We start from the raw sequence: 26,191 nt of genomic DNA, 5'->3' as shown, positions 1-26,191 counted from the left end.
CGCGCTCCGCCTCTTCCTGCGGCGCGGCCCGCATGGAGCCGCCGGCGGGCGCGGAGCTCTCGGCCGCCTGGCACACGCTCAGCACCGCCCTGGTGCCGCCCGCCGCCCTGGGGCTGGTGAGCGGGGGGGGCCGGGCCGCGGGGGGGGGGGACGCGCCGCTTCCCGCTCACCTCGCGCTGCCGGCGGGGTCTCTGGGCCCTGTCGCGTCCCGGGGCAGGCCCCGGCTCCGCCGGCCCTTGGGGTGGCCGCAGCCTTCCCCCCCCCGCCCCGGCCTGGCCGCTCCCCTCCGCTCCCGGGTCCGGTTTTCGGTGCTGCCGCGGGGCAGGTGGGAGCTGCGGAGGCTGAGGGGAGAAACGGCTGGGGCTGCCGGCTCGGGAAGAGGGGAAGAAAGGGGGGGTCTGGCGGTGCGGAGGCTCGGGGGGCTGTCACAGAAAGGCCGTGGGGGGTCCAGCCGTCCCCCTCTTCCTCATCACAAAAAGAGACGCTGCTGCTTCCCCCGACCGTGCTGCAGCTCTGCTCCCCGCGGGAGTCAACGTGTTCTGGGGAAGGTTTTGCCCCAGAACCTGGCTTTTTGGGTGCCCGAGGGTGGATCCTCCATGGGGGAGCGGTATCTGCCTGGTGCCCTTCCACAGCAGGGTCTGTGTGCGTTTGGATCCTGCTCTTTGGGATGGACAGTCTCGTCTGCCTCAGGTCCTCCTACAGAAGTCTTTATGCCTTGCCTATTATCTCAGTATCCCCTCTGCTTTTCAGGCAGCACCGAGGTCGGATGCTGCGGGGCCGCTGAAGGATGCCGACCTGCGGGCAGCCCTGGACGTGCTGCGGTGTTACGACTTGCACTCGATCGTGGAGGAGTGGTTCATCGAGGTGCTGCAGACAGACCTTCAGGCAAATATAGCTCCCGAATTCTGGAACTGCATCAGCCAGTATGAAAACACGGCTGAGGAGCCCCAGTGCTCCTCGCTCCTTCTGGATGCATTTTGTCTTCTCAAGCGCCGCCTGGACCCCTACCTGAACAGCCTGGAAGTTCTGGAGAGGTGGACCAAGGCAGGCTTGCTCCTGGGAACAGGCGCTCAGATGCTGCAAGAGAAGGTCTACACCATGTTCAAAGCTATCCTTTTCTTCTCCACTACCAAATCCTTCCAGGAGATGATCCAGCAGTTCTACAGCCGCACTTTCAGGATATACATGCGGCAGTGGAAGAAAGGAGAAGATGGAACAAATGAGTGTGAGAGCAGCATGAGTGAGACCGAGCAGGAGAGTGATACGGAGGAGGGTGGAGGAGAGAGCCCGCTGTGCGCAGGCTGCAACAGCAAGAGAGAGCAGTGCTGGTGCCCCAAAGCCATGGAGCAGTTTCAGCAGCTCAATGACATTCTGTACGTAGGTGATGGGGTGGTGGCTGTCACTTAGAACAAGCAGATGGTCCCGATGGGGAGCAGCAGCAGGTTTTCTCGATATCTGAAAACAGGAGGAGTTACACGTGAGGTCAGGCTGTACCGTGGTACCGGGTAGAGAACTTGTCACAGGGTTTCTGCAGCTGGTTGCCAACTGGTGGTTGAAATAGAGCGAAAGTTCCTCTCCCTGGATATGAGAATATCTTCTTCTTGCTCTAAGGTCTTCTGTCCACAAAGAAACAAACTCTTCTAAATGAAGAAGCTTTTGATGGCTAGAAAATAATGTTTGTAAGGAAGATGGGATAGCAGTAATGTTGTGTTATATATGTAGTGCACCTCTGTGGGCTATCAGAGCATTTAAACTAAGAGCTAGACCTATATCTGTGGAGCATACAGGGAGGAAGGTGCCTTCAGCTAGTTAGATGTTCTTGATTTGCTTGTACCTTTGCTTCCATACGTTCTGAATTGGGTTGCTGTCTGTGTCTGTAGCCGCCGGCTGAATTTGCTGGAGAGAGTGAGCGCCGATGCTGTCACGACCATCTTGCACAGGATGATCGAGGAGAGGATGGAGCAAAGATGCAGGGGGGAATACGAGCACTCCTTCCTGAATGAGTTCCAGGAGGTAAGGCAGGTGTGCAGGCATCAAGGGCCCTTCCTTTGGAGATGTGCAGCTGCTCCTGTTACTGGTTTAGCAGCTCAGGCTAAAAGCGGATTCCACCTGGTGCAGGGCTTGGACTCCCACCATCCCCGGCAGAAGAGGTGGTTAAAACTCCCCATTTTGATTTATGTTAGAGGGGAAGGTTTCCTCTGACCTGTGCATAACGGACCACTATATTTCACCTGGTGATGTCCCTAGTAATGAGGAAATTTCTGTGGTTCTGTTTTATAAACTACAAGAACATGTAGTGCCACCTAGGCACTACCCTCCCTGTGTGTAGGTGGGCCCATAATTAGAATTTACGTGGTTGTTTTCTGTCCTCTTTCCAGTTTTTCAGCACCCCTTTAAAATAGGAAGGGAGGATGGGAGATAATACTCAGGTACTGATCTCACCAGTGGGCCACATACAGAATTAAAATCCTTCCTTGCAACTACCCAGTTGTTTTGCTGCTACTGAATTCATGTTGGGCTGTTTACCCAGTATGACCTTAAAATAAAATTCTTCTCTGGGTTATGACTCTTCCAGGATACAGTCCTGGCTCTGCAGGCGTGCCCTGTGCTCTTTGTTCCTCGATGCATGACCTTGCCTTTGCTTGTGTTAAAGAACAATGTGTGAAGTCAGGTTGCCATGCAAACCAGACTGCTCTCTATGGTTGCCCTTAGTTTCCTTGTTTGTCACGCCGGCCATTTTTGTCATCTGCAAACATTGGCAGTCATTTTCTATTGACTTCCCTTTAGTTGCTGTGCAACACCTTCTTTATTGGACCTAGTGTGAAATGCTTTTGGATGACCTGGAGATTGTTTAAGGACATTTTAAGGGCACTGGAGAAAATGCAGCTGCATTCCACTTGTCAGACCTTGCAGAAGTTCCCCTTCCTCCCATCTCTTCAGAAACGTCAGTGTGTTTCACCACAGAATATTGGAGCATATCAGAATTAGGAAGAGATAATTTTAAAAGAAAAAAAAAAAAAAGGTAGATCCAGTATCCAAATTGGGAAGATATTTCAAAACATTAAAAAAGCACAAGCCTGGCAAGCTAAAGGTAAAATAGGAAAAGTCTGAGAAACAGTTTGCTAAAAGTACAAGTGCTGACAGCAAATCCCCTTTTCAGACACATCAGGAGCCGTCTTAGAGTGTCGGTCGCTCATCAAGCTATAGCAGGAGCATGCAGAGAAAATATACCTATGGGGAAAAATTGGTTGGTTTGATGATAATTGCATTCCTTAAAATTGAGTTGCTTTGTATCAGTTACAGTTCTTTCCTTTTGTTCTTTAGGAGAATTATTTTATCAATTTTTCCACAGTTTTGCCCAGGTCAATGCCCAGGTGTTCTGTAGTTCTCAGGTTTGTCCTGCTTTGTAATTAGCAGAACTTTTGCGTTCCCTCAGTGCTTCTTCAGTTGAGTAGATAATTAAAAATGAACATAATCAAACCAGACCTGAACTTAGCATTTTTGTTTCAGGTTGTCCAAATCCAGTTATCAAAAAAGATTAATATTTGTTAGCTGTTAGTACTCAAATACTATCCCAGGAAGTGCTACACGTTTGCCACCTTAAAGGAAAAATAAAATTTAAAAAACCCCTTTCTTTTGCATATCTGGATATCATAGTTGAGTACATTTTGAAATTTGACAATTACACATTTCTCTGTAGAAAACTAAATCTTAAATCTGAAAAAATGAACCTTCTGATAATCTCTGTTCAGGTTTTTATTTTATTATTCAGTGACTAGGCTGGTTTTTGAGGTCTTGGTTTCAAGTGCCCAAGCTTGGCTGGTCAGAGTATGTCTGTGAGTCCTTGGGATGGCTTGCTCGCTCTTCATTGATTTCAGGAATCATAGAAATTTTGGGCCAAGGGATTGACAATTTGCTCATATTCTCATAAAGAGAATAGTTCTGCAAGTATAGAATGGAATGGAATTCTGCAAGAATAGAATAGTCTGCAAATTTTTGAATATACCCTATCTGGTTTGGAGCCCAGTGTCAGTCACCCCTTGTCTTCTCACACACATCTGCACAGTCTATATCCTGTATATTTAGTTGAAGTTCCTATTCTTTCAGCTGGGCTTTCCCCAGCTATAACCCAGGCCAGGGTGCTTTTGGAGAGCAGCTGGAGGTAGTGCTGTCCTTGGCTAGCTGCTCGTTTCTGCTCGCCGCGGTAGCTGACTGCTGATGGGGGAGGTGTGGGTTGTGCATCCAGCTGTGGTGTTCACCAGCTCTCTGCTCTCCCTCTCCTTGGGCAGTGGATTGAGAAGGTGATAGGCTGGCTCAGCAGGGTTTTTCTGCAAGATGGTCCCTTGGCACGCTCCTCTCCAGAGGCTAGCAGCACCTTGAAGCGCTGGAGGTGCCACGTCCAAAGGTTCTTCTACCGCATCTACGCCAGCATGCGCATTGAAGAGCTCTTCAGCATTATTCGAGGTAGGTGTGACCCATTCAGTGTTCATTCACTCTTGGACTTGGATTGGATCTCCTGATGTGCCGTGCTGTCTCCTCTTGCCTTCCCACAGAGCATGGCACTGTTTCTAATCCCTGCTTGGTTTGTAGATTTCCCAGAGTCTAAGCCTGCTGTGGAGGACCTCAAGTTCTGCCTGGAAAGGACTAATCAGAGGCAGCAGCTGCTCAGCTCCCTGAAAAGTGCTCTGGAAATGCGACTTCTGCATCCTGGTGGGTTTTACGTCCCTGCGTGTTTCATAACACTGTAAGGAGCCTGGGCATGAGTGGGAGCCATCGTCTGATTTCACGTTTGAAGAGCGAGAGGCAACCAGGCCGTGCACATCGTGTGCCCTCTGTGCTGGAGTGCACATGGGCAGCAGTAGCTGATTATATCCCAACCCCTTCTTGCCTCATTTCTGCAGAATGGTGAGGAGCTGAGCTAGAAGCTTAGCTGTGGTCCAGGTGGGTAAAAGCTTCTCTGCTGTGTGTAGTCTGAGCTCCTAATGCAACATCTGGGCTCAGCTGGTTTATAGTATTCTCTGAGCCTGTGTTCATGGTTGGAACTGGTTTCTCAGAGATACAGATCCGATCTCTTCCTTTAGCCGGGGCAGTAGGGCAGCAAGCCCTTCACCTCTGACTCCATAGACCTAACAGAAGGCTTGGAGCAGCCAGGCTCCTTGCTTCCAAGCCCTTAGTCTGTACTCTGGGACTCTGACTCCCTCTGCCTCTCTCCTGTAGGAGTCAACACATCCGACATCATCACTCTGTATATCTCGGCCATCAAGGCCTTGCGGGAGCTTGACCCCTCTATGGTTATCCTGGAGGTTGCCTGTGAGCCCATCAGGAAGTATCTGAGGTAAGAGGCTTGCAGGGCAGCCTTACGCATCCCCTTTCCCTCCCCTTCCCTCCACTTGCTCTGTTTCTCTTGCCACTTGGCAGGACTCGGGAAGACACAGTGCGGCAGATTGTGGCCGGTCTCACAGGGGATGCTGAGGGCTCGGGTGATCTTGCAAACGAGCTCTCGAAAGCTGACCCAGTGACCCTGGAGAATGGCCAGGAGAGTGACGATGACATCTCAGAACCGGGGGACTGGGTTCCTGACCCGGTTGATGCAGATCCAGGTTAGGTACCAAGACCAGAAGTCCTGGCAGCCCACTGTTTTCCCCGGTGGGCTGTAGTCTTGAGCAGCTCCTCTGCTAGTCTGGAGCTGAGCTGGGCTGGGGCAGGTCTCTGTTAATCCCACACTGTCATTCTGCTGGATTTCACTAGGAAAATCAAGTTCCAAGCGTCGGTCCTCAGACATCATCAGCCTGCTGGTGAGCATCTATGGCAGCAAGGACCTGTTTATCAATGAGTACCGCACACTTCTGGCTGACCGGCTGCTACATCAGTTCAACTACAGTGCTGAGAGGTGAGGTTCAAATGCCCAGCCCCAGGGCTTTCTGTGGTAGAATCACCTGATAAAGGTGTGCTTCAGACTCAGTTTTACAAATGGCTGTTTCTGGAGCCAGGAATGTCTTTGGCCATTTCCTCTGCAGCTGTGGCTTTGCATCTAGAATTTAATGCGCTCAGCTTCTCTCAGGCTGCTTCCTGCTCAGTCCTGCCCTTGCCTTGCACTAATAGGGAAACATTTTGGAAATTGGAGGCACTGATGCCCTCTCAGCTCCATCCCACGTGTTCTTGTGGCCCTCACAACCTGCACAGGCTGCTTAGGGTCAGCAGAAAATGTCTAGGTGCCGTGCTCCTCCAAATAAAAGGGATTAAAAGGTCTTCAAAGAGCTGCTGGCCTACAGAGAAAGTGACTGTTCCTCACTTAGATGCTAGGAGGCATCCTGTTCAGATAATGTGCCTTGCAAGGCTTACTAGGAGGAACACCCTTGTGCCAGGGATTCCCTTTTTTGGCTATGTTGGCAAGGGGTGGAGGCCAAGCCAGGCTCATCTATCTGAGGGATCTGTGTCTGATCTGTTGTTTCTCTTATCAGGGAAATCCGCAACGTGGAGCTGCTGAAGCTGCGGTTTGGTGAAGCTCAGATGCACTATTGTGAAGTCATGTTAAAAGTAATTCTTTTTTTTTTTTTTTTTTAAATTCAAGTCCTGGGTGTTTGAGCTCATTAGGGAAGGGGAGGGACTTGAGCAGCGACCCAAGAAGGGTCTTTTAGGAAAGTGGGGTTCCAGAATCCCAGTAAGGGGGCTGAATTGTGACAGACAAGTGTATTCAAAATCACGTCTGTTTTTTAAGCCCTGTGGGTTGGGTTATTGACTCTTGGGGGTGGTTGCTCTGGTGCTGTTGTCTCTCCTGCCCTTCCTGCAGTACAGTATTCTGGCATTGAAGAGCTAGGCTCTTCCAGCTCCTCGAGGGTTGGGTCACAGGAGTTTAATTCACTTGGAGCACTGTGGGAAGAACACAGGTCTGGAGGGATTCCAGTGTTGAGTTGTAAGTCCTTCCTCAACCTCCCCACTGAGTATCTAGCAGACTTTCTAGCAGACACACATGATCATGTCCTTTCCAACGTCCCCATCGCTTGGAGACAACACTAATTAGTTTGTTTAAGCTTCTCCTTTACTAAGGGTTGGCACTGACTTGGAAGAGAAGGAGCTGCCTTAGCTTCCTCTGCCTTTTCCAGGATATGGCTGACTCGCGACGCATTAATGCCAACATTCGTGATGAGGAAGAGAAGCTCCCAGAGGAGGAGAGGCCACCGTTCAGCCTCGTTGCCGTTATCCTGTCGAGTGAGTTCTGGCCACCGCTGAAAGAAGAGAAGCTAGAGCTTCCAGAGCAGGTCAAGGAGGCTATGGAAGCCTATTCCAAGAAGTATGAAAAATTAAAGGTGAGACAACCTTAACCCTCCTTAAAAAAGGTGTATGCTGCTCAGGCTTTATTATATAGCATGGTTTTTAATGTTCCTTAAATTTTAGCTGCGAGTACATCACGCTGTTACGGTGGAATCCAAGAGTCCTTCAACATTGAATCAGGGTTAGAAGCTGCGCTAGCTTAGATACTGCCAAAAGAAGGGTTTATGTCTTTATGGGGTGCCTGGGTCACCATAGCAATTGCAGCTAGGGATAAGAGAGTTTTCTAAAATATTCCAGCGTTTGTTAGTTAAATGGATAATGAGGTGGAAGTTCTTAGGCATCTTAAGTCTGATCTAAACTTGTTGGTCTAAGTTCTATAGTAGTAAGAGTGACAGACTGTCCCTGTAGGGTCTCTCGTCTTCAGTTCTCTGGCACTCTTGTCCCCTGTTTGTCCTCTTGCAAAGAAGCTGTTTTAACACGGTCTTATTTTAAGATTCAGTGTTAGTCTGGAGTTAGGTGAATGTTACTGCCTCTTCTGTTTGTGGTCTCCTGGGTTGTTTCATTCATTTCTGGAGGGTCCCTGAACTCCACGTTAGACAGTTTAGGTGCAAGCATTTTTGGTCAGTTTGACTGTGGCTCGGACAAAGACTGAACCCAAGCCTTTATAAACATCATGGAAAGGTGGAAGAGAGGCACAGAGAGCAAATGTCAGCAATATTATTCTGTTCTCCAGGCACTTGATCATGGCAGTTAGTCACATAGAGAAGTCTGAGGTGCATCTTGCTGTGCACATGGGTTGGAAGCAGGAACATCTGTCAGGAAGTCGAGGAGATCTAGATCACTTCCAGAGCTGTGGTCTTGGCTTTCTCATCTTGCAGCTTCTTACCTGGTGGAGTGCAGAGCACCCATCTGGAACACGGATGATTCAGATCTGGCTGTCGTGCCAATGTAGCGGCTGTGCACACACACAGATGGTTCTTTGCAGCCAAACTGAACAGTTTGGTGTCTCATGCAGATGTTCCTCTTTGCCCGTCCGCCTGTGATCTGACTCCAGGTCAGACTTGGTTTTCTGTGTCCTTTCTTGAACTTGTTATTATACACCAGGTGATACATGCCGTGGGGCTGGGAAGCTCATAGCTCTAGATCCTGTCTCTTCTCCTGCTGTAGCTATGTGCCAGATGTGGATGCCAGCTGACTTCTGTGCCTGCAAAAAATCAGTTAGGAGGGGATGCAAGGAGGGAGCAGCCTTCAAAGCAAGCAGTGCTCTTTTCACATCAGTGTCAGAAGAGATTGCTTCTTTTCTGAGGAAGTCCTGCTTTAGATGAGTATTTGTTTTCCACTGGGAGTTTGTCCCGAGTGGCCCAGTTGGTCTCCCAGTGTTTCCTCAACCTGTGCTTACCCTACCAGAGAGCTGAGTGACTGGCTTTCAGGCAGAAGAGGGACATCAGTCTTGGGAAAGGGCTGAACAACAGCTTTTGCTGAGGAGGATGTTTCTCACGATGGGGCAGGGGACAGTTGGGTGGTGGCAGTGCTGGGCCACTGAGGAGGAGGGGAGCAGCTTTTGTACCTGGCAGATGTGGAGTGTGTGGAGTGTAGCTGGCCCTAGTGGCAGAGGGGTGTTTGCAGTAACGCGGCACTTGGTGGCTCCTGTTAGAAGATCTGTGAGCGACCGCTCCCCCCTTTTCCAGGCCATGAGGACCCTGAACTGGAAGTACCACCTGGGCCTGGTGAGCTTGGACGTGGAGCTGGCAGATCGCACCCTCTCCCTGTCTGTCTCTCCTGTGCATGCCGCCATCATTCTGCACTTCCAGACCAAGAGTGAGTGCTGTGGCGGAGACTCGGCGTGACCGCCCGTGTCTGTGTGCTTCCCGTGGGTGGGTGGGAAGGCCACGGTACTCGGGTGGCTGAAGGCTCTGAGGGCTCTGGCAGCAGGACCAAGACCTGGTTTGTGGGCTTGGATCTACCACAGGGCTCAGCCAGGTCTCCGGCTCTCCTAGGAGACAGCACCCAGCAGGGCCACAGCTCAGCACCCAGTCTGCTTTCAGGCAGTCGCTGCGCACAGCTCCGGGCAGTGGAGGTGGGCAGGCATCCTGTGCTCTTCTCTGATACCCGTGGGCTCTGCAGGTACGTGGACACTGACGGAGCTGAGTGAAGTGCTCAAGGTGCCCGTGACGTCGCTGAAGCGGAAGATGACGCTGTGGCTGCAGCAGGGTGTCCTGCGAGAAGAGCCCCAAGGCACCTTCACAGTGATTGAGGAGGAGCAGAAGGACCAGGTGGAGAAGGTCGTTCTGATCGACAGCGATGAGGAGGGGGACTCTGCCATGGCATCGCAGGCTGACCAGAAAGAGGAAGAGCTGCAGGTACCCATCCGTGTGTCTTGGCTGCCTGCAAAGCCAACAGGACGGTGCAGACATCCTGTGCTTTTGTTTTGGGGAAATCTGATTAAGGTGATGGATTCAATTTGAGCTTGGATTTGCATTTTCCACTGCAAGTGGCTAAATCCAGCATGAGGGTTTTTTGAAGTGGGTATCTTTTGATTAATGCTCACGGGTGCAGGTGCTGGATCACAGCCTTCCCTCCAGAAAAGTGCCCAGCTGCTGAGCCAGGCAACCATTTGGACATTTCCAAATCTGTTTTTTCAGTTTAAAAAAAGAAAAGGTCTGAGACATGATTTCATATTTGAAAATAGACAGAACTTACTTGGATTCACCCAAGCAGCACTTTTTGGCACTTAGACTGACAAAAAGACTTACCCAGCACTAACAGCTAGACCTTTGCCCTCTCTGGGTTGTGGTTCCTGGATGCTTCCAGTGCTTTTCCTACGCAGGTGTCATGTTGTGTGTGTGTTGTGCCACTGTGCAACACGGAGGTGTCATACTGATGTTTATCCACTGAGGGTCATGCACGTACTGCATGTCAAATCCTGCTTTCTAGCTGTGTGTCCCAACACCTGATGCTGTTCTTGGATATTTCCTGTTTAAAGCCCACATGCTCCTGGCTGAGAGCAGAACTTACTGCCAGCCACAGCCCTGCTCTGCTTTTGGGATATGGGACCCCATATAAGCAACCCCTTTCTTCATGGTATAGGTGTCAGTGTGGTTTACTGCTGCTTGTGTGTCCCCTTCTGCAGCTATTCTGGACGTACATCCAGGCTATGCTGACCAACCTCGAGAGCCTGTCCTTGGAGAGGATTCACAGCATGCTGAAGATGTTTGTGATGACAGGCCCAGTGGTTACAGAAATCGATATACAAGAGCTGCAGGGTTTTCTCCAGAAAAAGGTCCGGGACCAGCAACTCATCTACTCTGGAGGTGTCTATCGCCTGCCCAAGAACTGCAACTAGACTGTGAGCGTCCCTGCTTTTGTCTCTGTGTCACTTCTCTGTGCCTGTGCTCAGCTCCCGAGTGCCACCCAGCTCTCTGCATCCTGCTGGGTAGTTTCTCTGCTCTCAGGGTTTGCTGTGCCTTCTTCCCCAGAAGGGTGTCCTTTTCCACATGGAGACAGCTCAGCAGCAGCCTGGGCCGTGCACCCCACAACTTCTGGGACTTGGCCTGCTCCCCCCATTACTTTTCCTCCCACATGTGGAGCCCACTTCACTGGTTAATAAAAACCAGCAGTCTCCTTTCTCTGATGGTACCAACTCTTTTCTTTCCTCTCAGCAGAGCACTCTTGGCATCAGCCTTCCCACACTGAAAGGGCAGGCAGGAAGCTCCCTAGTCTGTGAGGCACCGTCTCCCTTTCCTTGGGTCTCCATCTGTAGCCCCGGGAGGTTTTGGGAGGGGGACTGTTGGCTCCAGTTGCTGTCTGGGTCTCTTTGTGTGGCTAAAGCAGCATTCCTGCAGCTGGCTGGGATGAGCAAGACCTACACCAAAGCAAGTGTTCACACTGTCTCCTCTGTCTTACGTGGGAGGAAGACTCCAGGGTCTGCTTACCTTTGGGACTCTGAAATTGTGTGGAATAATTTTATTGTGGGAGGAAGAAGGCTTTAGATGGATGAGACATAGCAGTTCTTCAGGGCAAGCCCTGGAGGGTAAGTGGATTATCCGGGCACTGGTAGGTTTGCTTTACTATGACACAAATATCTGTTTCCCAACACCATGGCTGCTGCCCTCAAGGGTGCATTGTCCTGGTGTGCTTCAGAGTCACTGGCACCACTGGGATCAGTGAGGCAGTTGGATAAGATAATCCCTGAGCTTTGTTGGTTAAACATCGTGCCACCAACCTGGGTATCCAACAGTGGGTTTCAAGATTGTATTCTGTCTCCGCTTGATAACATGCAGGCTTCCTCAGCCCTGCTTTCTTGGGTGGGTTTTGCTCATCAGGAGGAATATGCTGGGGAACTTTGGCTTGTACTAAAAATTTGCTTTCTGTGAAGTAGAGTGAGTTTCCACAGTGCAAGGAGTCTTTCCCCTTCTCTGCTGAATCTTCTATCCCAGCATGGCGGCACTGCAGCAGCTGGAATTGAGGTAACAAAGGGCCACACGTAAAACACTGGAGCAACCCTGGCTGTGCATCCGGGTGCATGAGAGACTTGTGGAACACAGAAAACAACTCATATTTAACATTCAGCCTTGGTTTTCAGTGCCTAAAGGCCTGGAGGTCCCACGCTGTAGGCATCCTTCGTGTAGCTGCAGGCAGTGGGGTATGGCACTTACATTTACATTTTTCCTCTGTGGGTGAGAGCATGTGTTCTGGTTTCCCCCTGGCACTTTACTCCAGGCTGGTGGTGGTGTGGCACTAGGAGATGGTGCATTCTGTTGTGGAGCTTAAAATGTTTCTTGTGGCGCAGCGGCTCTGGAAATAACTAAATAAACCCTGATCTGTGAATGTGTATGATACTGCTCCAGGTAAAGCCAAGAAAGATGAACAGTAGCTACTCCTGCATCACAGCTGGCAGGGGAGGGAAATCTATGCCCGAAGGCGTGAGGAGCCCCACCAGACCCTGGCAGGGCACCCGGCTGGATCGGGTGGTGGTGGAGGTTGGGTGGGCAGGACACAGCATTGTCCAGCGTGGGACGTGGCTGGGGACGTCCCTGGGAGCCACGCCTGGGACCCACGCGTCAAGGCCACGAGACACACAGTCTTGCCAAACCGCAGCTCGTTAAACCCCAGGCCCAGGTCTCTGCTGCCTGCTCGGTGCTCCTGCATCAGGTCCCGGTGGGTTCTTCCTTGCAGAAAACACCTCCTGGGGTCTTCTCCACATTCCCTCAAAGGCTGCTCAGCTCCTCGTGCTCTTGCTTAGACGCTCACCCGCCACTGAATAAATCAAACCAGCCCATGAGTGCCTGAGCTCCGTCCAAAACCCAAATGCCTTGGGAGGGTGAGAGGGAGCAAGATGTGGGTAGGTTATGTGGACATCCCTGTAGGATACCTATTTCCTCTGGGTGCCGCAGGTGCAGAGCTCCAGGGCTGCGTTTTGCAGCTTCTCTTACTTTATTTAGTTTAGTTTTATTTTTTGGGGAAAGAAAGCTGAGCATCTGGAAGGGTAGGCGGCTGCGGGGTCAGCGTCTGCCGGCGGCGGGAGCCGGGGCTGCCCGGGCTGTGCCACCGCACATCCCACTCCACGCCTTGTGCCTGACCATCAAACGTCCGGGCACCCTGCGGCTGCGACGGGGCGGGGAAGTGTCTCTCTTTGATCTTTAGAGATCAAAGAAACCATCAGCTTTGCAGTGGGGCTGCTGGCAGCCAGGGCTGCCCCCAGCCACCGATGGAGCCAGGGCTGGCTGCTGCGGCGAGGAATGTGGCTGTGAGTGACTCCAGGGCCCTGGCTGGTTCTGCTTTGCTTATAGATGCAAAAATATTGATTCATGTATGAGTGCAGGTGGATATATTCTTCCCACAGGGCTTCCTCACCTCCCAGAGCAGGGTGCTGCGGGGCAGGGAGCGTGCCCTGGCCGTACCCCATCCCCGTGATGAGGGACACATCCAGCCCTCCCTGCCATGCCCAGATCCCTGGCGGTGCTGTGCAGGTTGGGGCGAGGAATGAGCATCTTTCCTGCCCTGACTTTTCCCAGCTGTCCTGATGCTGCCCTGTGGGATGGACCCGTGGGGTGTGATGAGTTCGTCCGTCCTGAGCGGGAGGTTGAGCGTTGCCACTTGGGGGGACCCGGAGTCGCTTCTTTCCCCACGGGAGGTCCCGGGGTGGCTCAGCCAGAGCCACTGCCTGAGCTGTAGTGTGGTTGTTTCAAAGTGTTACAGTAGGAAAAACTCTGGTTTAACGAGCGCTTCAGCTTTTACGGAATGGAGAAGTCTTAAAATTAATTAAAACAAGCTGGAAATGCAATTTTTCAGCCTGAACGGAAGAAGCTAGAGTAAAAGAAAGGGGCTTTGGGCTCTCCTCTGCACTGTTTGCCATGCAGCCACGTTACTTCAGGCCAGAGCTGAATCTGCTGGCCAAGGCAAAGGCCTGTCCTGGGTCCCTCGCCTTTGCAAATCGCTTTGGCTTTTAGAAGAAAGAAAACAAGAAATACTTACAGCTTGAAAATGCACATAAAATCCCATTTCTCTACTCCCTAGGTGTTTGGAAATGGCTTCAGTTCATCCAGCGTGTTTTCCAGCCACCTTTGTTGCGCGACGTAAACCCTTCCTGTGAACACTCGTTCACGCAGGAAAGTGTTACGGTGATTTTCTCTGATCACCACGTGCAAACTGAGTCGATAATTGCAGCGTTGGCAGGATGCTGTGTAGGTGCCTGTTCCACCCACTGCAGGAGGAGTGGCTGGGGGCACTCGCTTCTCTCCATCTTTGCCAAATTATTTTCCCCAATTTTCCAGTTTTTCCTCCAATTTTCCACTTTTTTTTCCAAAGCCAAAAGCAGCGTGGCTCCGAAGCCTCCATGCGCAGCAGTGTGTGCGGCTGCTCCTTGCCCTCTCCCGGTGCCCTGTGGCACAGCCGTGACCTTCCCCGTGGCCCTGCGACGCCACTGAGCCCAGCACATGAGGGGGTGAAGCTGCCAAACCCATTTTTGCTTTTTTTTTTCCTTTTTAAAATTGTTTTAGTGAGGCGGGGATGGAGCTGAGCTGGAGGAAAAAGAAGCAGCGGATTTAAATTGGGTTTTAGGAGCGGTCATCTGGACCAGTGCTCCTTGAATGGCTTTAAAAAAAAGAAATTAGATAAAACCCCTTGCATTCCTTCAAAAAGAGCAGTCGCTCTCATTTTACCTTGGTCTATTTATAAACTGTTTAGAAGGGCCATGATAACCCAAGCAGGATGCGGCGTCCCTGCAGGGGACATTCCCCGGCCCGCAGATAAACTGTTTGGGTTATTTAGGACATGTTAAAGCAGGGCTTCTTAGGAAGGTTGGAAATTTTTGCTAATAGTGAGACTGGGAAGAGCACAGGGTCTGGCTCAACAGCACCGGGACCGGCATCCTGCCCGGGGAGTCCCTGACCTGCTGCTGGTTTTACGCCGAGCTTGCTGCTGTTGGTGCTCCTTGCTGATCCACCGGCTTTAGGATGCGGGAGGGCTGACCGTGAGGAGGGACCCCGTGGAAGCGAGAGGCTGGGGCAGCAGCAGAAATTGAGAGCAGATCAACACAAGGTGGGTGATATAAAAGGAAAAAAATACCCACCCAAGAGCCTAAGCCATGGCTAATGCGGCTGTGGAGCCGAGGGGCGGGCGGTCACACTGCAAATGTTTGGAAAAAGGACCTCTGGGTCTGGAAATGACCCCGCGGGGCCGGATCCTGCCCATGATGCCTGCCAGGAGCTGCTGCCCCCATCCGCGTGGGCAGCCTCGCGCCAAGGAAGCTGCTGCCCACCGTGAATCAGATTATCTTATTATATACTTTTATTCTCCCCTTTTTGGGGCCGCAGGAGGGGCTGGCTCAGAGGTCAGAGCCCGTGGGGCTGCTCAGGGGTTTCTGTATCCCCCACCCAGGCACCATTTCCCCTTTTCCACTTGCAGACTCTCACTTTTAATTTTGGGGCTCCCTGCCTGCTCTGGGCTTTGCATCCATGGGTCATATATCTGATCTGTACATCCGTTTTCATGTCAGCTCCAAGCCCGTGACCTTTTCAGCTGCCTTTAGCTTCTTTTTTGACAGATTTCCTCCTTTTTTGCAGAGTTTGCCTGGGCAAGATCAGTGCTGCCGGGTGTGGGACCCTCTGTCCCAGAACTGCCAGGGCTCACTCTGGACCCGTTCTGGGGTCTGGGCACCCACAGCCCCCCAAAGGAATCTGCCAGACCCAGGGGTTTGGTTGTGTTATTCTGAATTTCTGGGGGGGCAGAGGGGCCGGGGGCATTTGCACATGTCCAGGGATGCAGCTGCTGCTATCAGCCCTGGAGGTGTTTTGGCTAAATAGGCAATGTGCCAAAAAATGGAGGAAAAACCTAAAACTGTCATTTAAGTCAGTGCCCAGCAGCAAGGGGCCGTGCAGCCACCCTGACCTCCAGCAATGTTTTCTGGTGGGTGCTGTTCACCTGCGGGTACCCAGAACAGCTCCATCTCCCCCTCCCCGGGGCTTTCTTGCCCCTTTTCCCCCGGGTGCCGCGGGAGAGGCTGTGTTTGCCCAGGATTTGCATTCGTGGCTCTGCAGGAAGGGCCGTGGCACCCGCAGCCGCTCGTCCCCATCCTGGCCCGGCCGCTGTTTCCTCCCTGTGTGGGGCCCGGCTGGGGGGGCCCAGCCTCTGCGCTGGCGGGGACACAGGGGACAGGGCTGGTGGCCCCAAGGTGACGGGGGGGGGGGTGGGACGACTGGGCATGGCCCCCCCAGCTGCACTGTCCCCCTGCACAAACACGTCACCCCCAACGCGGTGCCTCCCCCCCCACACACCTCCCCCCTTGCCCTGCCCTGATGTCTACACGTGCCCCCGCATTGCACAGCCCCTCCCTGGGCACAGCCCTCCCCATTGCACATGGGACCCCCCCAATGTGCTGTCCCTCTGCATGCATCGCCCCCCCCATTGCACTGCCCCCCACACAGCCCCCACCCCATTGCATTGCCCCCCACACACAGCCCCCTCCAATTGCATTTTGCCCCACTGCCTGCATATACCCCCCTCCCCAGGATGTCCCCTCCCCACGACGCCCTTCTCCCTCTGCTTTGGGGTGCCAAAGGTCCCCAGAGCCCCATGGGGGGGCACACAGCCCCCACCTGGGGGCTGTGGCGGGGGCAGCAGCAGCACAAGGTGATATTTTGGCCAGGAACACGAGCGGGGGCTGTTTTCCAGGGTCCTGTCCCCCTTGTCCGATGGGCCACGCCAGAAGGACATCCCCAAGTGGGACACCTCTTGGTGCCAGCGCTGCCCCTGCCCTGTCCTCCTGCCCCCCCCCCAGGCCCCCCCCTGGCTTTTTTGGCAGCTGCCCCAGGCTGAGCTGGTGATTTCGGAGGCTGGTTGGCGGTGACACCCTGCGTGCATCGCCCCGTCACCCGCACGGTGCCCCCCCCTGGTTGGGCACGGGCTGGTGGTGGCCACGCTGCCCTGTTGGGGTCCCTGGCTGTGGTCCCCGGCATCTCCCTCTGTCCCCAGGGCTTGGGAGGGGGTTTCCAAACCCCTGGTTTCCTGCTGCGTTTCAGAGGCTTCCTGCGCCCCCCCCCACCCCCCGGCTGCCCATGGGGCTCTGGGGACAGCTCATGCTGCTGCCCAGTTGCAGCAATACATTTTTCTCAGGGCTGTTGAGATTTTCTAACAGCCCTCGGGTGGTGGCTGGGAGCTTCTTGCTCCTTTAATTGCTTCTTTTAGGGTTTGGGGAGGGGGGCATAGTTTTTTGGGTTTTGTTATTTTTTTAATATTTTTCAACCATGCTGCTTGGGAGGTGCTCTTCCTTTGCAAAAATCTGAATTAGCCAGGAAAAAAAATCTCTTTTCATGTCTGTTCCCAAAACGTCTGCCTGAGCTCCTCTGGAGGGAACCTCTGGCTCAGGGTCAGCCCCGTCGGGCTTCCTGACCCCGACAGCAGCTCCCTGAGAGCTGTCCTCCGGCTGAGCTCCTGCGCCTTTGTGACACAGAAATCCCCACATTTGCAAGGATTTGTTAGGCAAATCCCCCTCGACCACAGTGGAGGCACGTCCAGCCACCCGGCACGGGGTTGGGGAGACTTTGCAGGTCTGAGCTGAGGGGACCGTGCTCGGAGCATCCCCTCCCATGGGGAAGCAGAGACCTTGGCGTGCATCACAGCCAGGGTGGGATCTGCGCTGTGATGCTCCAAAACACCCCAAATTGGTTTGTTTCGGTTTTTTTTCCCTCTATTTTTGCTCCTGGACAGCCGCTCTCCCAGGGAGCAGTTCTGCCTGGGGGTTTCAATCAAAAATGGGAGCTGAAAACACCAGCAAGAGGTCACCTTGGGGCTTTGCCAAATGGGTTTGTCTTTCAGGGAAAAGCTTGGCTGGGTTGTGCAAGTGCAGGTGAGAGGTGTGTGGGGGGGGTCGGGGCAGGTTCATTAGGGCTTAAGGAAAATTCAGCTGCAAGTAGATGTGAGGAGGAGCCGCCATGATGAGCCTTGGCACCGCCGGGTACGGAAAAACCCGGGCTGCTTCCTTCTTCCCTCTGTTAATGCAGCTGATGGAAGCAGTGGTTTTTCCCCGGGGAGCTTCTGTGCAGCGAGGGCTCAGCGTGCTCACGCCGTCTCTTCCAGAGGTCGGTCCTGCAGCGGCCGTGCAGCCTGGCCCAGCCATCCCCACGTCCCAGTGCCGCGGGGCCGGGGGCTGCGAAGGGGCCAAAACCCTCAGTGGGGTCGGGGTGGTCGAGGGCAGAGGAGCAGGAGCCGCTGCAGTGCAGGAGCCTACCCAGGGGCAGACAAATCAACTGCTCTGGGCTTTCTATTTTTTTTCCAGACTCACTAGTTTTTCCCAGATCCACTCTATTTTCTGCTCTCCCTGTTTTCCCTGCTGTCCAGGAACCTTGTCCCCGAGCTGCACCAACACTGGGTCAGCCCCGATAACCTTCACAGCATCACCACTTTGACCTTTACTGGTGACAGGCTCCGGGCTAATTATACCGCAGAGGGTGGGGATGTTTTACCCAAACTCAGGGCTTTCGAGGCTGCGTGGGTGATGAGCTCATCCCGCTGCCCTGTCTCCGTCCCGCCGCGGGTTCGTGTTTCCTCGCACGATGCTGCCGTGACGGCAGCCACCAAGGAGGGCTCCGAGCAAGAGAGGGGAGAGAAAACCAGCCAGCGGCGGCTGTCCTGCGGCACGGGGAGAAGGAAGTGCCGCCGTGGGCCACTCCTCCTCGCCATTTCCTCTCCGCGGTCGAGTTTTTATACGGACGAGAGAAGTGAGGGCAGAGGAGCAGCCAGCCCAGCTGAGGCCAGAGCCTGGGCTCGACAGCTGAAGGGGAGCGACGGCAGCCGGCCCCAGGGGAGACACTGTGGGTAACTGCACTCGGTTCGGGTCCCCCATCCCGCTCCCCACCCCGCGGGGGGTCATCGGGGCACCCCTCAGCCGCGGCCGCTTCGAGCTCTATTCCCGCGACCACCTCCTGCTTGTCCCCAATGGCCCTTTTCCACCAAAACCTGCCCCAGTTTTGTGGGGACCCTCCTGTTCCCACCGATTGCGGATGCTCCGGGCTCTTCCCCTCCACTTGCTGCCCCTTCCCGTCGGTCTCAGTTTTGGGGGCTGGCAGTGGGGCTGGTGGGGTTTGGTGGCAAGCAGGTTTTTGGGGCGGCGGTGGTGGGCTTTGCATTGCCCTGCCTGTCACCCTTGCCCTGTGTTTTCGGGGAGGGTGAACGCCTGTGTGCCCTGAGCTTGAGCTGTGAAGCAAACCGTGTTTCTCAGCTTGTTTCCAAGCGGTGCCCCCAGGGACCTGCAACTCGGGGTGCAGGGGCCGGGCCCACGCTGGCCTCTGCTGGCGTCCAGGATCGCCACTCCCAGCCACTGACACCCCTCGGTCCGTGGGCCCTGCTACAAGGGGATGTTTACTCCACTTCACTCAGTTTTGGATGGAGGGGATTTGTTTCCAGCTGTAGGGGGGGATCAGCCTTTGGGATTTTCCAGCTGTTCCCTTTTCCCGGAAGCTTTGCTAACCCAAAGAGCCTGAGTCTGGGGTGCAGCTCCCTCCTCTCCAAGGCTGTCTTTGGGATTCAGCTGCCGGCACTTTGGGCAGGGACATATTTCTTGAGCTGGCATCGAGCCGACGTCTCTTGCAACCTGGGCATTTTCTACCCCGAACACCATCTGCCCCGGGGGCTACCCCCATCCTTGGCCTGGCTGCCTCCATCTGCCCACACAGGCTCGTCTCTTGTGGAAACCTTGTTTTGGCAGGAGCAGGGTGACACACAAATGCAAACCTTAGGGGAAGAGCTAAAGGAAGACAGCGGGAGGTTTTTCAGGAGCGTTTCCAAGAGCTGAGTGCAAGTCTTCCCGTCGTGCGGCTGGACTCGGTGCAGAGCAGTGGCTAACGGTGTTTACACGAGAACTCGTGATGCTGCAGACCTAATTACTGGGTTCTTTTTCCTATTGTTTTTAACAAATATCTAATTAAGCTGCTGAAAGGGCATCTCTGCAGGCTGGCACAGCTGCCTGCCCCAGCCCCGACCTGATTCTGAGCAAGTGGGGGCTGCTCTTAAAAAATCTTGAGTCCTATGTAAATACCAGCAGGTATTAGGAACTGAGTCATGGTATTAATAGGATTATTATATGCGTGACTGGACAGATTTCTTGCTGAGGATGGGATTTGGTCCCTATACCCTGCCTTGCTTGGCTCATCTGGAGGGTTGGGCATCCCATGCCGATGGGATGGATGTGCTGTTTGGGCTCTTGGCTTTTGGGAAAGAGGGTCTTGAGCACCTCCCAGTTAACAAGCTCTTGGTCCTCGCTGCTTTCCATTGGCCTCGCAGGGGCCTTGGGCTCCCCGAGCAGACACAGTGGTGGTCAGAGAGTTGGCTCTGGGCTGCGAGGAGCTGAACTGCTTCATGTTCTGGCTGGGGCTACGGGCAGGGGTAGGGTGGGGGGCAGCGCCCTCCTGTGTGCCAGCAGCATCCACGGGGCAGCGTTTGGGATGTCTCATGTTTTCCTACCAGCATCTTTCTGCTCCCAAAACCCTTTCCTGCAAACTCCCACGGATCCCCCCTGCTTTTAATCAACCACCTCTACACATGTGCAGGTTTGGGGCTGAGAAAGCTTCACTGCATGTTTGTATTGATGTATGTTACAGCCCGGAGGGTTGTCCTGTCCCCAGGCCAAGCTCTGTGGTGTCCCCACTCCCCGGGGACCATGGCCTGTTCTGGTCTGCACCGCAGGAGCTGATACCCAGCAGCTTTGTGGCCAGCTGTCCCTTCGAGGACCTTCAGGCCCTGTGTGAGCAAGGCAAAGGGTGCAAGATGGAGAGAAGCAAGGGTGTGACCCCAGGGTGGCGTGGGGACAGCCCGGCGTTCCCAGTGGCATCCCTGGTGGTGGCATCCCGGGTGGTGGTGGCCCCCAGCCCTCCTGCCCGGTGCTGCCTCTGCGCCTGCTTGCAGGAATCTCGTCCGGCTGGTTTTGCTCTGGACACGGCCAAATCCTGCACATGGTCTGCAATTAGCACCGAGGGCTAATTGCGGCACAGCAATAGCTCGTCCAGCGATTAGCAGTGGGGGAGCCACTCGCCCCAGCTCGGTTCCCACAAGGAGCCGGCTGCTGGCACGTGGTCCATAAATCAACTTGTCCCCGGGGCGGGGGTGAAGGCTTCTCTCGGCATGTCCCCGCAATTCAGAGCCAGGAAAGGAGGGGGGCGAGGCGAGGAGGTGGCCGGGAGCGTTTCCCAGCGCCTGGGACTCGCTGCACAGCTTTCCTGGCCGCCTTCTCGCTTGCTGCGTGCCGGCGGGCAGCCGCCTGCGTCAGCCTCGCGGTGGGGGAAGTAAAACCTTCGCCGGACCGTGACATTCGGCAGGTTGGTAACTTCCTGCTGAGCTGAAGCGAGTTAATAACAAACCCTTCAGGGACCTCCTCCCCGGCGATTGCCTCCTTGGCAAGACCCAAGGTTGTTTTTTCTGGGTGGCTGATGAAAGCAGCTTTCCTTGCCCTGCCCGTGCCGGCTTCCTGCTCTCGGGGCTGGCAATGTCACGGCAGCAAATTGTCCCTTGCGTCAGCGCTGCTGCGGTCTGGAGGCGGCGGGGAAATGCCCTCCCACCGTGACACAGCTCCTGCCGCCACCGGGTTCGTGCCAGGCAGGGACAGAGCCGTCCCCGGCACTGCAGCACGTGGCGGTGGTTGCGTGCGGGGTCCCACGCCGCGTGGCTGCGTCCAGGCCTGGAGAGATGTTTTCTCCCGGAGGTTTTCCCGCTGAGTCCGTGCCTCTGGTCATCACATCCCGCTCCCAGGGCACAGCCTCTCCTCTCCCTCCCTGTTCACCAACCGAGGTGTGTCCGTGCCTTCTCCGTGCAGATGGCTGTTCCCAGGGATGCTCGTGTCCCATGCTCTCCTGCACGGCTCTGGGGTCTCGCGTGGGAAGGGGTGCAAGTGTGTGGGCACAGGGTGCAGGGAAGGACCCTGTGGGGTTAGGAGGGTCAGGGTGCTGTGGGGCAGCCCCGCTCCTCTGCCCACAGCCGTGTGCCGCAGGGACACTTAATCACAACCACGTCAGTTCTCTGGAACCCGTCTGAGCCCTCCCCATCCAGGGGCAGCCTGGGGAGCTGCGGGCTGAGCGCCGGCCAGACACTGCCCTCGCCTCCTCTCCCTCCTGGCAGTGACTGGTGCTGCCTGGCATGCCCGTTGGCACAACTGGGAAAAGTCCCTCCCCAGGGAGATGCTGTGCCACCACAACCTGAGTGGCAAGAGTGTTTCCACAGCAAGTTACTCCCGTCCACGGTCCCACACTCCGAAAGGTCTCTGTGGATGTATGAGTGACTTTCCTATAGGGGTGTGTACGTGCATGTGTGCGTATGCTGGCGCAGAGGTGTGGTTTTGTGTCTTGCTTAAATTTAGCATATATAAGGAAATAGGACTGCGCAGCTCTGGTTCAGAGCATGGGTCTGTCTGTCCTGCAGGCTGTAGCAGAGCCCCTGGCTTTGGCTCCAGCCAGCTCTGAGCTTTCCTTCTGTATAGGAAGGCAGGGTTGGGCTTGTGATATGCATCGATTTGCATTTATTTACACTGAATTTCATCTGTAGCTTTGCATGTCTAGAGCATCTTCCAGAAGATCAGCTTAGGTCTGAAAGTCTTTCTCTGCCACCTTGCCATGGCTACAGGTAATTGTTCTGCCCATTAGAAAGTGTGGTATCTGTCTAATTTGACTGTTATTGGTCACTTCCTGATCGTACAAGGATTGATTTTACATTGTTCTTTTTCGTTTTAGAATGAAGATTATGTGAATGGGATGTAAGAACCGGGCAAGATGGATGAAGAGCTGCCCTGTGCTGAGGTAGATGAAGAATTGTCCTCTGCCATGGAGAATCTGGGAGGAGAGATGCCCCGTGCAGAGAGCGATACTGAAGGAGACATGTCCTGTGCTGAGAGCGATGCAGAAGAAGACATGCCCTGTGCTGAGACCAACCCAAAAGAAGAGGCACCTTGTGCGGAGAACAGTGTGGAAGGAGAGCTGCCTGGCACTGACAGCGATGGGGAAAGGGAAATGCCCTGTGCCAAGAGTGATGCAAAAGGAGAAACATCTTGCTATGAGAGCGATGGGGAAGAAGCACTGGATACTGAAATCCCTGCTGCTTCAAAGAAAATGTCTTCTATTTCTTCTCCCTTGAGAGCAATCATCCGCCTGCGACGACGATACTGGGTGCAAAAGAAAAATCGTCTGCATTTAGAGCTCCCTCGAGAAAAGTCTTCAGATCTTGTCCATACGAGACTGCTTCAAAGGCAGCTTTCGCTGAATCGAACTAGCCTGTATGGCCCTTCCATGTCCTTCTTTAATCAGACCAGCTTCGAAACTTCCCAGTACTTCACCTTTGACACATCTGTGGAGCAGTATGCTATGAAAAAATGCAGGCGGAAAAAGAATCGAAGGAAATCTAGGATGGTCCTGTATCCAGATAAAACAAAGAGATACCTTCCAACAGAGGAGAAGAGCAAGGCAAAACGCTGCCTCCTCTTGCTCATTGTCATTATCTTCTTTCAGATTCTCAATGCAATAGAGAACCTGGATGATAACCTCCAAAAGTATGACCTAGATGGTTTGGAGAAAACAATGCACCGGGAAGTGTTTGGGCAGAAGCTTGCTGTGGAAAGTATTATGGAATTACTGAAAGACTATCTGGCTACTCACATACACAACAAGCCTCTAGTAATCTCTTTAAATGGCCCAACAGGGGTTGGGAAGAGTCATGTTGGCTGGCTGCTGGCCAAACATTTTCGTTCCGTCATGGACAATGACTTCGTGCTTCAGTACTTTGTCATGCATCACTGCCCCAACGAGGTGGCTCCTCTTACTTGTGAAATAGATTTATCTAAGAAGATTTCTGACATGGTTACAAGAGCGGAAATAGAAGAGAAGATACCGTTGTTTGTTCTGGATGAGGTTGAACTCATGTCACCAGTCCTGCTGGATACTCTCAGCCGATTCTTTGAACCCAATCAAACCAACGAGTTCCTCAATGCCATCTACATTTTAATAAGCAACATAGGAGGTGGTGAAATAACAAAGTTTGTTATCCAGAATGCATCCACTGAGCTTCTGCATCAGCAAAGGGGAGCAGAAGAACTGCTGAGCATCATCCAGCCTGTACTGATTGATGCCCATCCTCTCTGGAAGTCTGCGGAGATCATCCCATTTGTTCTTCTGGAGAAGAGTCATGTCATAAACTGCTTCCTAGAGGAGATGAGGAGGGAAGGGCTGTATCCTGACCAGAAACTTATTGAAAAGTTAGCGAGTCAGCTCAGTTACTACACTACAGGGGACAAGCAGTACTCAAAGGTGGGCTGCAAGCAGATTGTGGCCAAAGTCAACCTGTTGTAGTGATTTGCTGCAGGGGCCAAGTCCTGCTCTTGGGATTTGCAAAGTTATGGGTTTATGGAGGAGTATGTTACAGCAGACTGTGGTCAAGGTGTCCTTTCTCAGGCTTGCACTGACTCTGTCCTGGTCAAGGTAGAGGGACGGCAGCCCAGGCTTCCCTGCAACATGGTCCCTGTTTGACCCCAGATGGTTCACTTGTTCCAAATGTTCTGGGAATAAGTCGGACAATGAAGCCCAAGCAACCTCCCATTAATTGTGAGATGCTTTGTTCCTCACATGCTCATTTGGGATACTTTGTCATTAAGGAGCTGTGAGATGAGAACAGACGCTGCAGGATATAAACAGGAGGAAATAGTATCTGGGTTACTGCCCCTGCAGTACACATAGCCGTGTCTCACTCCTTCTCCAGGTTCATGGTCTTCAGCTCTGCTTTTCTTGGTCCTGGCTGGTGATGTGCAGAGCAGAGGCCATACTGGATACCTTGGAGAATTGAGAGGATTTGTGGCTCTTTGTCCTCCAAATGTGTGGGCAGTCAGAGCTCTGCTTTCTCCAGCTCCTACGTGACTGTGTGCTCTGGAGACAGCTTTTTGGACCTGTTCCTGAGTTCTTGCTCTTCTGAGCTCATACCTGAGCTCACCTTTGGCACCTCCAGCAAGATTTCTGCCCTGCAAGTCTGTTTGGGCTCGTCTTGAAGACTGCTCAGCTGTGCCAGCTGGTGCAGAAATAACCACCGGATTGTTTCAGGTCTGGTGGTGGCAACTTGTCCTGAGAGCTCTTCTGCTTTTTGCTTCTGGGTAGACTTCACCATTCTCATTATTTTGAAATCCCGAAATAGCAACTGACATATATTAAGCAACACACACTGGAAAAGACAGTTTGGGGCTGTCTGAGCCAAGTGCAGTGGGAATCCTGGGCTTGTTCCCAATCCTGCAAGGCCAAGAAGAGTTTCTTTGCCATTGAGACCCTGGGGAGAGCATGCTGCCTGGAAGCACCTCAGGAAAAGCACATGTCCTTGTTTTGAGCAGGCAAACTGAGAAGGTATTTATGACATTGCTTTTTCAGGTTTTGGTTTTGTGCCTAAATCCCCTTCTACGATTTGCTGTGAATTATCATACACATAATCTTGTGGATGTTTGCACTGGATGTTTGATTTGCCTCTTCCTAAGAGTTTGTCTCCAAAGACTTCCATCACAAACTCCTGCTTCCAGAGCTATTGTCAGGAATAAATCCAAACTATCCTGAATAAAATCACTCAAAGTACATTTCCTTTGTTTGACTGAAATGTAGTTTTCCTCCCAAAGTTCTCTTCTGGACTGATGTAGCTGCACTGCCATGCCTGCACTTCCCAGTGACCCAGCCTGGGAGCAAGGGCTACAGCTTTGCTGCGTGTTTTTTGCAGACCACCTTGGTGCAGGGTGTGTGAGTGCAGCTCCCTGAGGTATGCACATAGTAAGCCAGATCCAAAATCCACACAGTACAGCAATGCCAAAAGCTGGGTGCCGCACAGCTCCTCCGCCCCCCTGAGCTGCACGGGGGGGACTAGGCTGGAGACAGGGGTAGTGTGTCCCTTGCTGAGATGTTGCTGGCCTGACAAGGCTGTTATATTTTCTCCTCTTGAAATTATCCAGTGAAAAAGACTTTTTCTCCTGCAGAATAGCCTGTGAAAGCAGCTGGGCAGAGAGCAGGAAGGGCTGCCTGCATGACTTAGGGGAAGGGCTCTGAATGAAACTAAGCCACCCTCTAGATGCAAGTGTTCAGAGAAAGTGATGTGCGTGAGCTGGTTTCCGTAGCTTAGCAAGACTTTACTACCAGGACAGTTAATATGTTTTTTTTATCCTGAATAAGAAACAGAAACAACTCAGGGACCAGGATTCCCTTCCTCTTCTTGCTGGGAGAGGGACAGAGGTTATTTCTGGTTTCTTCTACCAAGGTCTTTTCTTTCTGGGAGAGGATCTCTATGCCCAAGAGTATGACAGGAGAGGATAGCATCACCCACACTTGCCTGGGCTTGGGAGCTGAAAATGCCATCGGTGTCTGTAGTGCTGTGCTGCAGGGGTGCTGCCAGAGCAGGCCCCCATGGGCGTTGGATTGCAGATGGTTTT

The 26,191-nt window shown here is 53.2% G+C and overlaps 2 protein-coding genes across 5 annotated transcripts; both read left to right on the top strand.

The window, feature by feature from the left end:
• Nucleotides 1-26: 26 nt before the first annotated feature.
• ANAPC2 (anaphase promoting complex subunit 2) lies at nucleotides 27-12,099 on the top strand. 2 transcript variants are annotated; one of them, XM_032999438.2, is made up of 13 exons: nucleotides 27-116; nucleotides 751-1,373; nucleotides 1,881-2,013; nucleotides 4,290-4,464; nucleotides 4,591-4,710; nucleotides 5,218-5,335; nucleotides 5,419-5,600; nucleotides 5,749-5,890; nucleotides 6,462-6,537; nucleotides 7,104-7,307; nucleotides 8,961-9,090; nucleotides 9,397-9,632; nucleotides 10,403-12,099. In XM_032999438.2, exons 1-13 carry the CDS (start codon nucleotides 33-35, stop codon nucleotides 10,613-10,615), a joined length of 2,436 nt encoding a protein of 811 aa, XP_032855329.2. In that variant the 5' UTR covers nucleotides 27-32; the 3' UTR covers nucleotides 10,616-12,099. The 2 variants fall into 2 exon arrangements, with proteins under 2 accessions (XP_032855329.2, XP_032855336.2); XM_032999445.2 differs by lacking the exons at nucleotides 8,961-9,090; nucleotides 9,397-9,632; nucleotides 10,403-12,099 and adding exons at nucleotides 8,151-8,326; nucleotides 8,440-8,954.
• Nucleotides 12,100-18,294: 6,195 nt separating this feature from the next.
• On the top strand, nucleotides 18,295-25,351 carry TOR4A (torsin family 4 member A). Of its 3 annotated transcripts, none has more exons than XM_033000183.2 (2): nucleotides 18,295-18,581; nucleotides 22,485-25,351. In XM_033000183.2, exon 2 carries the CDS (start codon nucleotides 22,524-22,526, stop codon nucleotides 24,090-24,092), a length of 1,569 nt encoding a protein of 522 aa, XP_032856074.2. In that variant the 5' UTR covers nucleotides 18,295-18,581; nucleotides 22,485-22,523; the 3' UTR covers nucleotides 24,093-25,351. The 3 variants fall into 3 exon arrangements, with proteins under 3 accessions (XP_032856074.2, XP_032856087.2, XP_032856081.2); XM_033000196.2 differs by lacking the exon at nucleotides 18,295-18,581 and adding an exon at nucleotides 21,022-21,080; XM_033000190.2 differs by lacking the exon at nucleotides 18,295-18,581 and adding an exon at nucleotides 22,166-22,377.
• The last annotated feature ends 840 nt before the right edge of the window (nucleotides 25,352-26,191 follow it).

The sequence above is a fragment of the Tyto alba genome, unplaced genomic scaffold (assembly GCF_018691265.1).
Source record: "Tyto alba isolate M040663 unplaced genomic scaffold, T.alba_DEE_v4.0 Super-Scaffold_11, whole genome shotgun sequence".
Taxonomy (NCBI): domain Eukaryota; kingdom Metazoa; phylum Chordata; class Aves; order Strigiformes; family Tytonidae; genus Tyto; species Tyto alba.
This window is presented reverse-complemented; position numbering and strand designations above follow the sequence as displayed.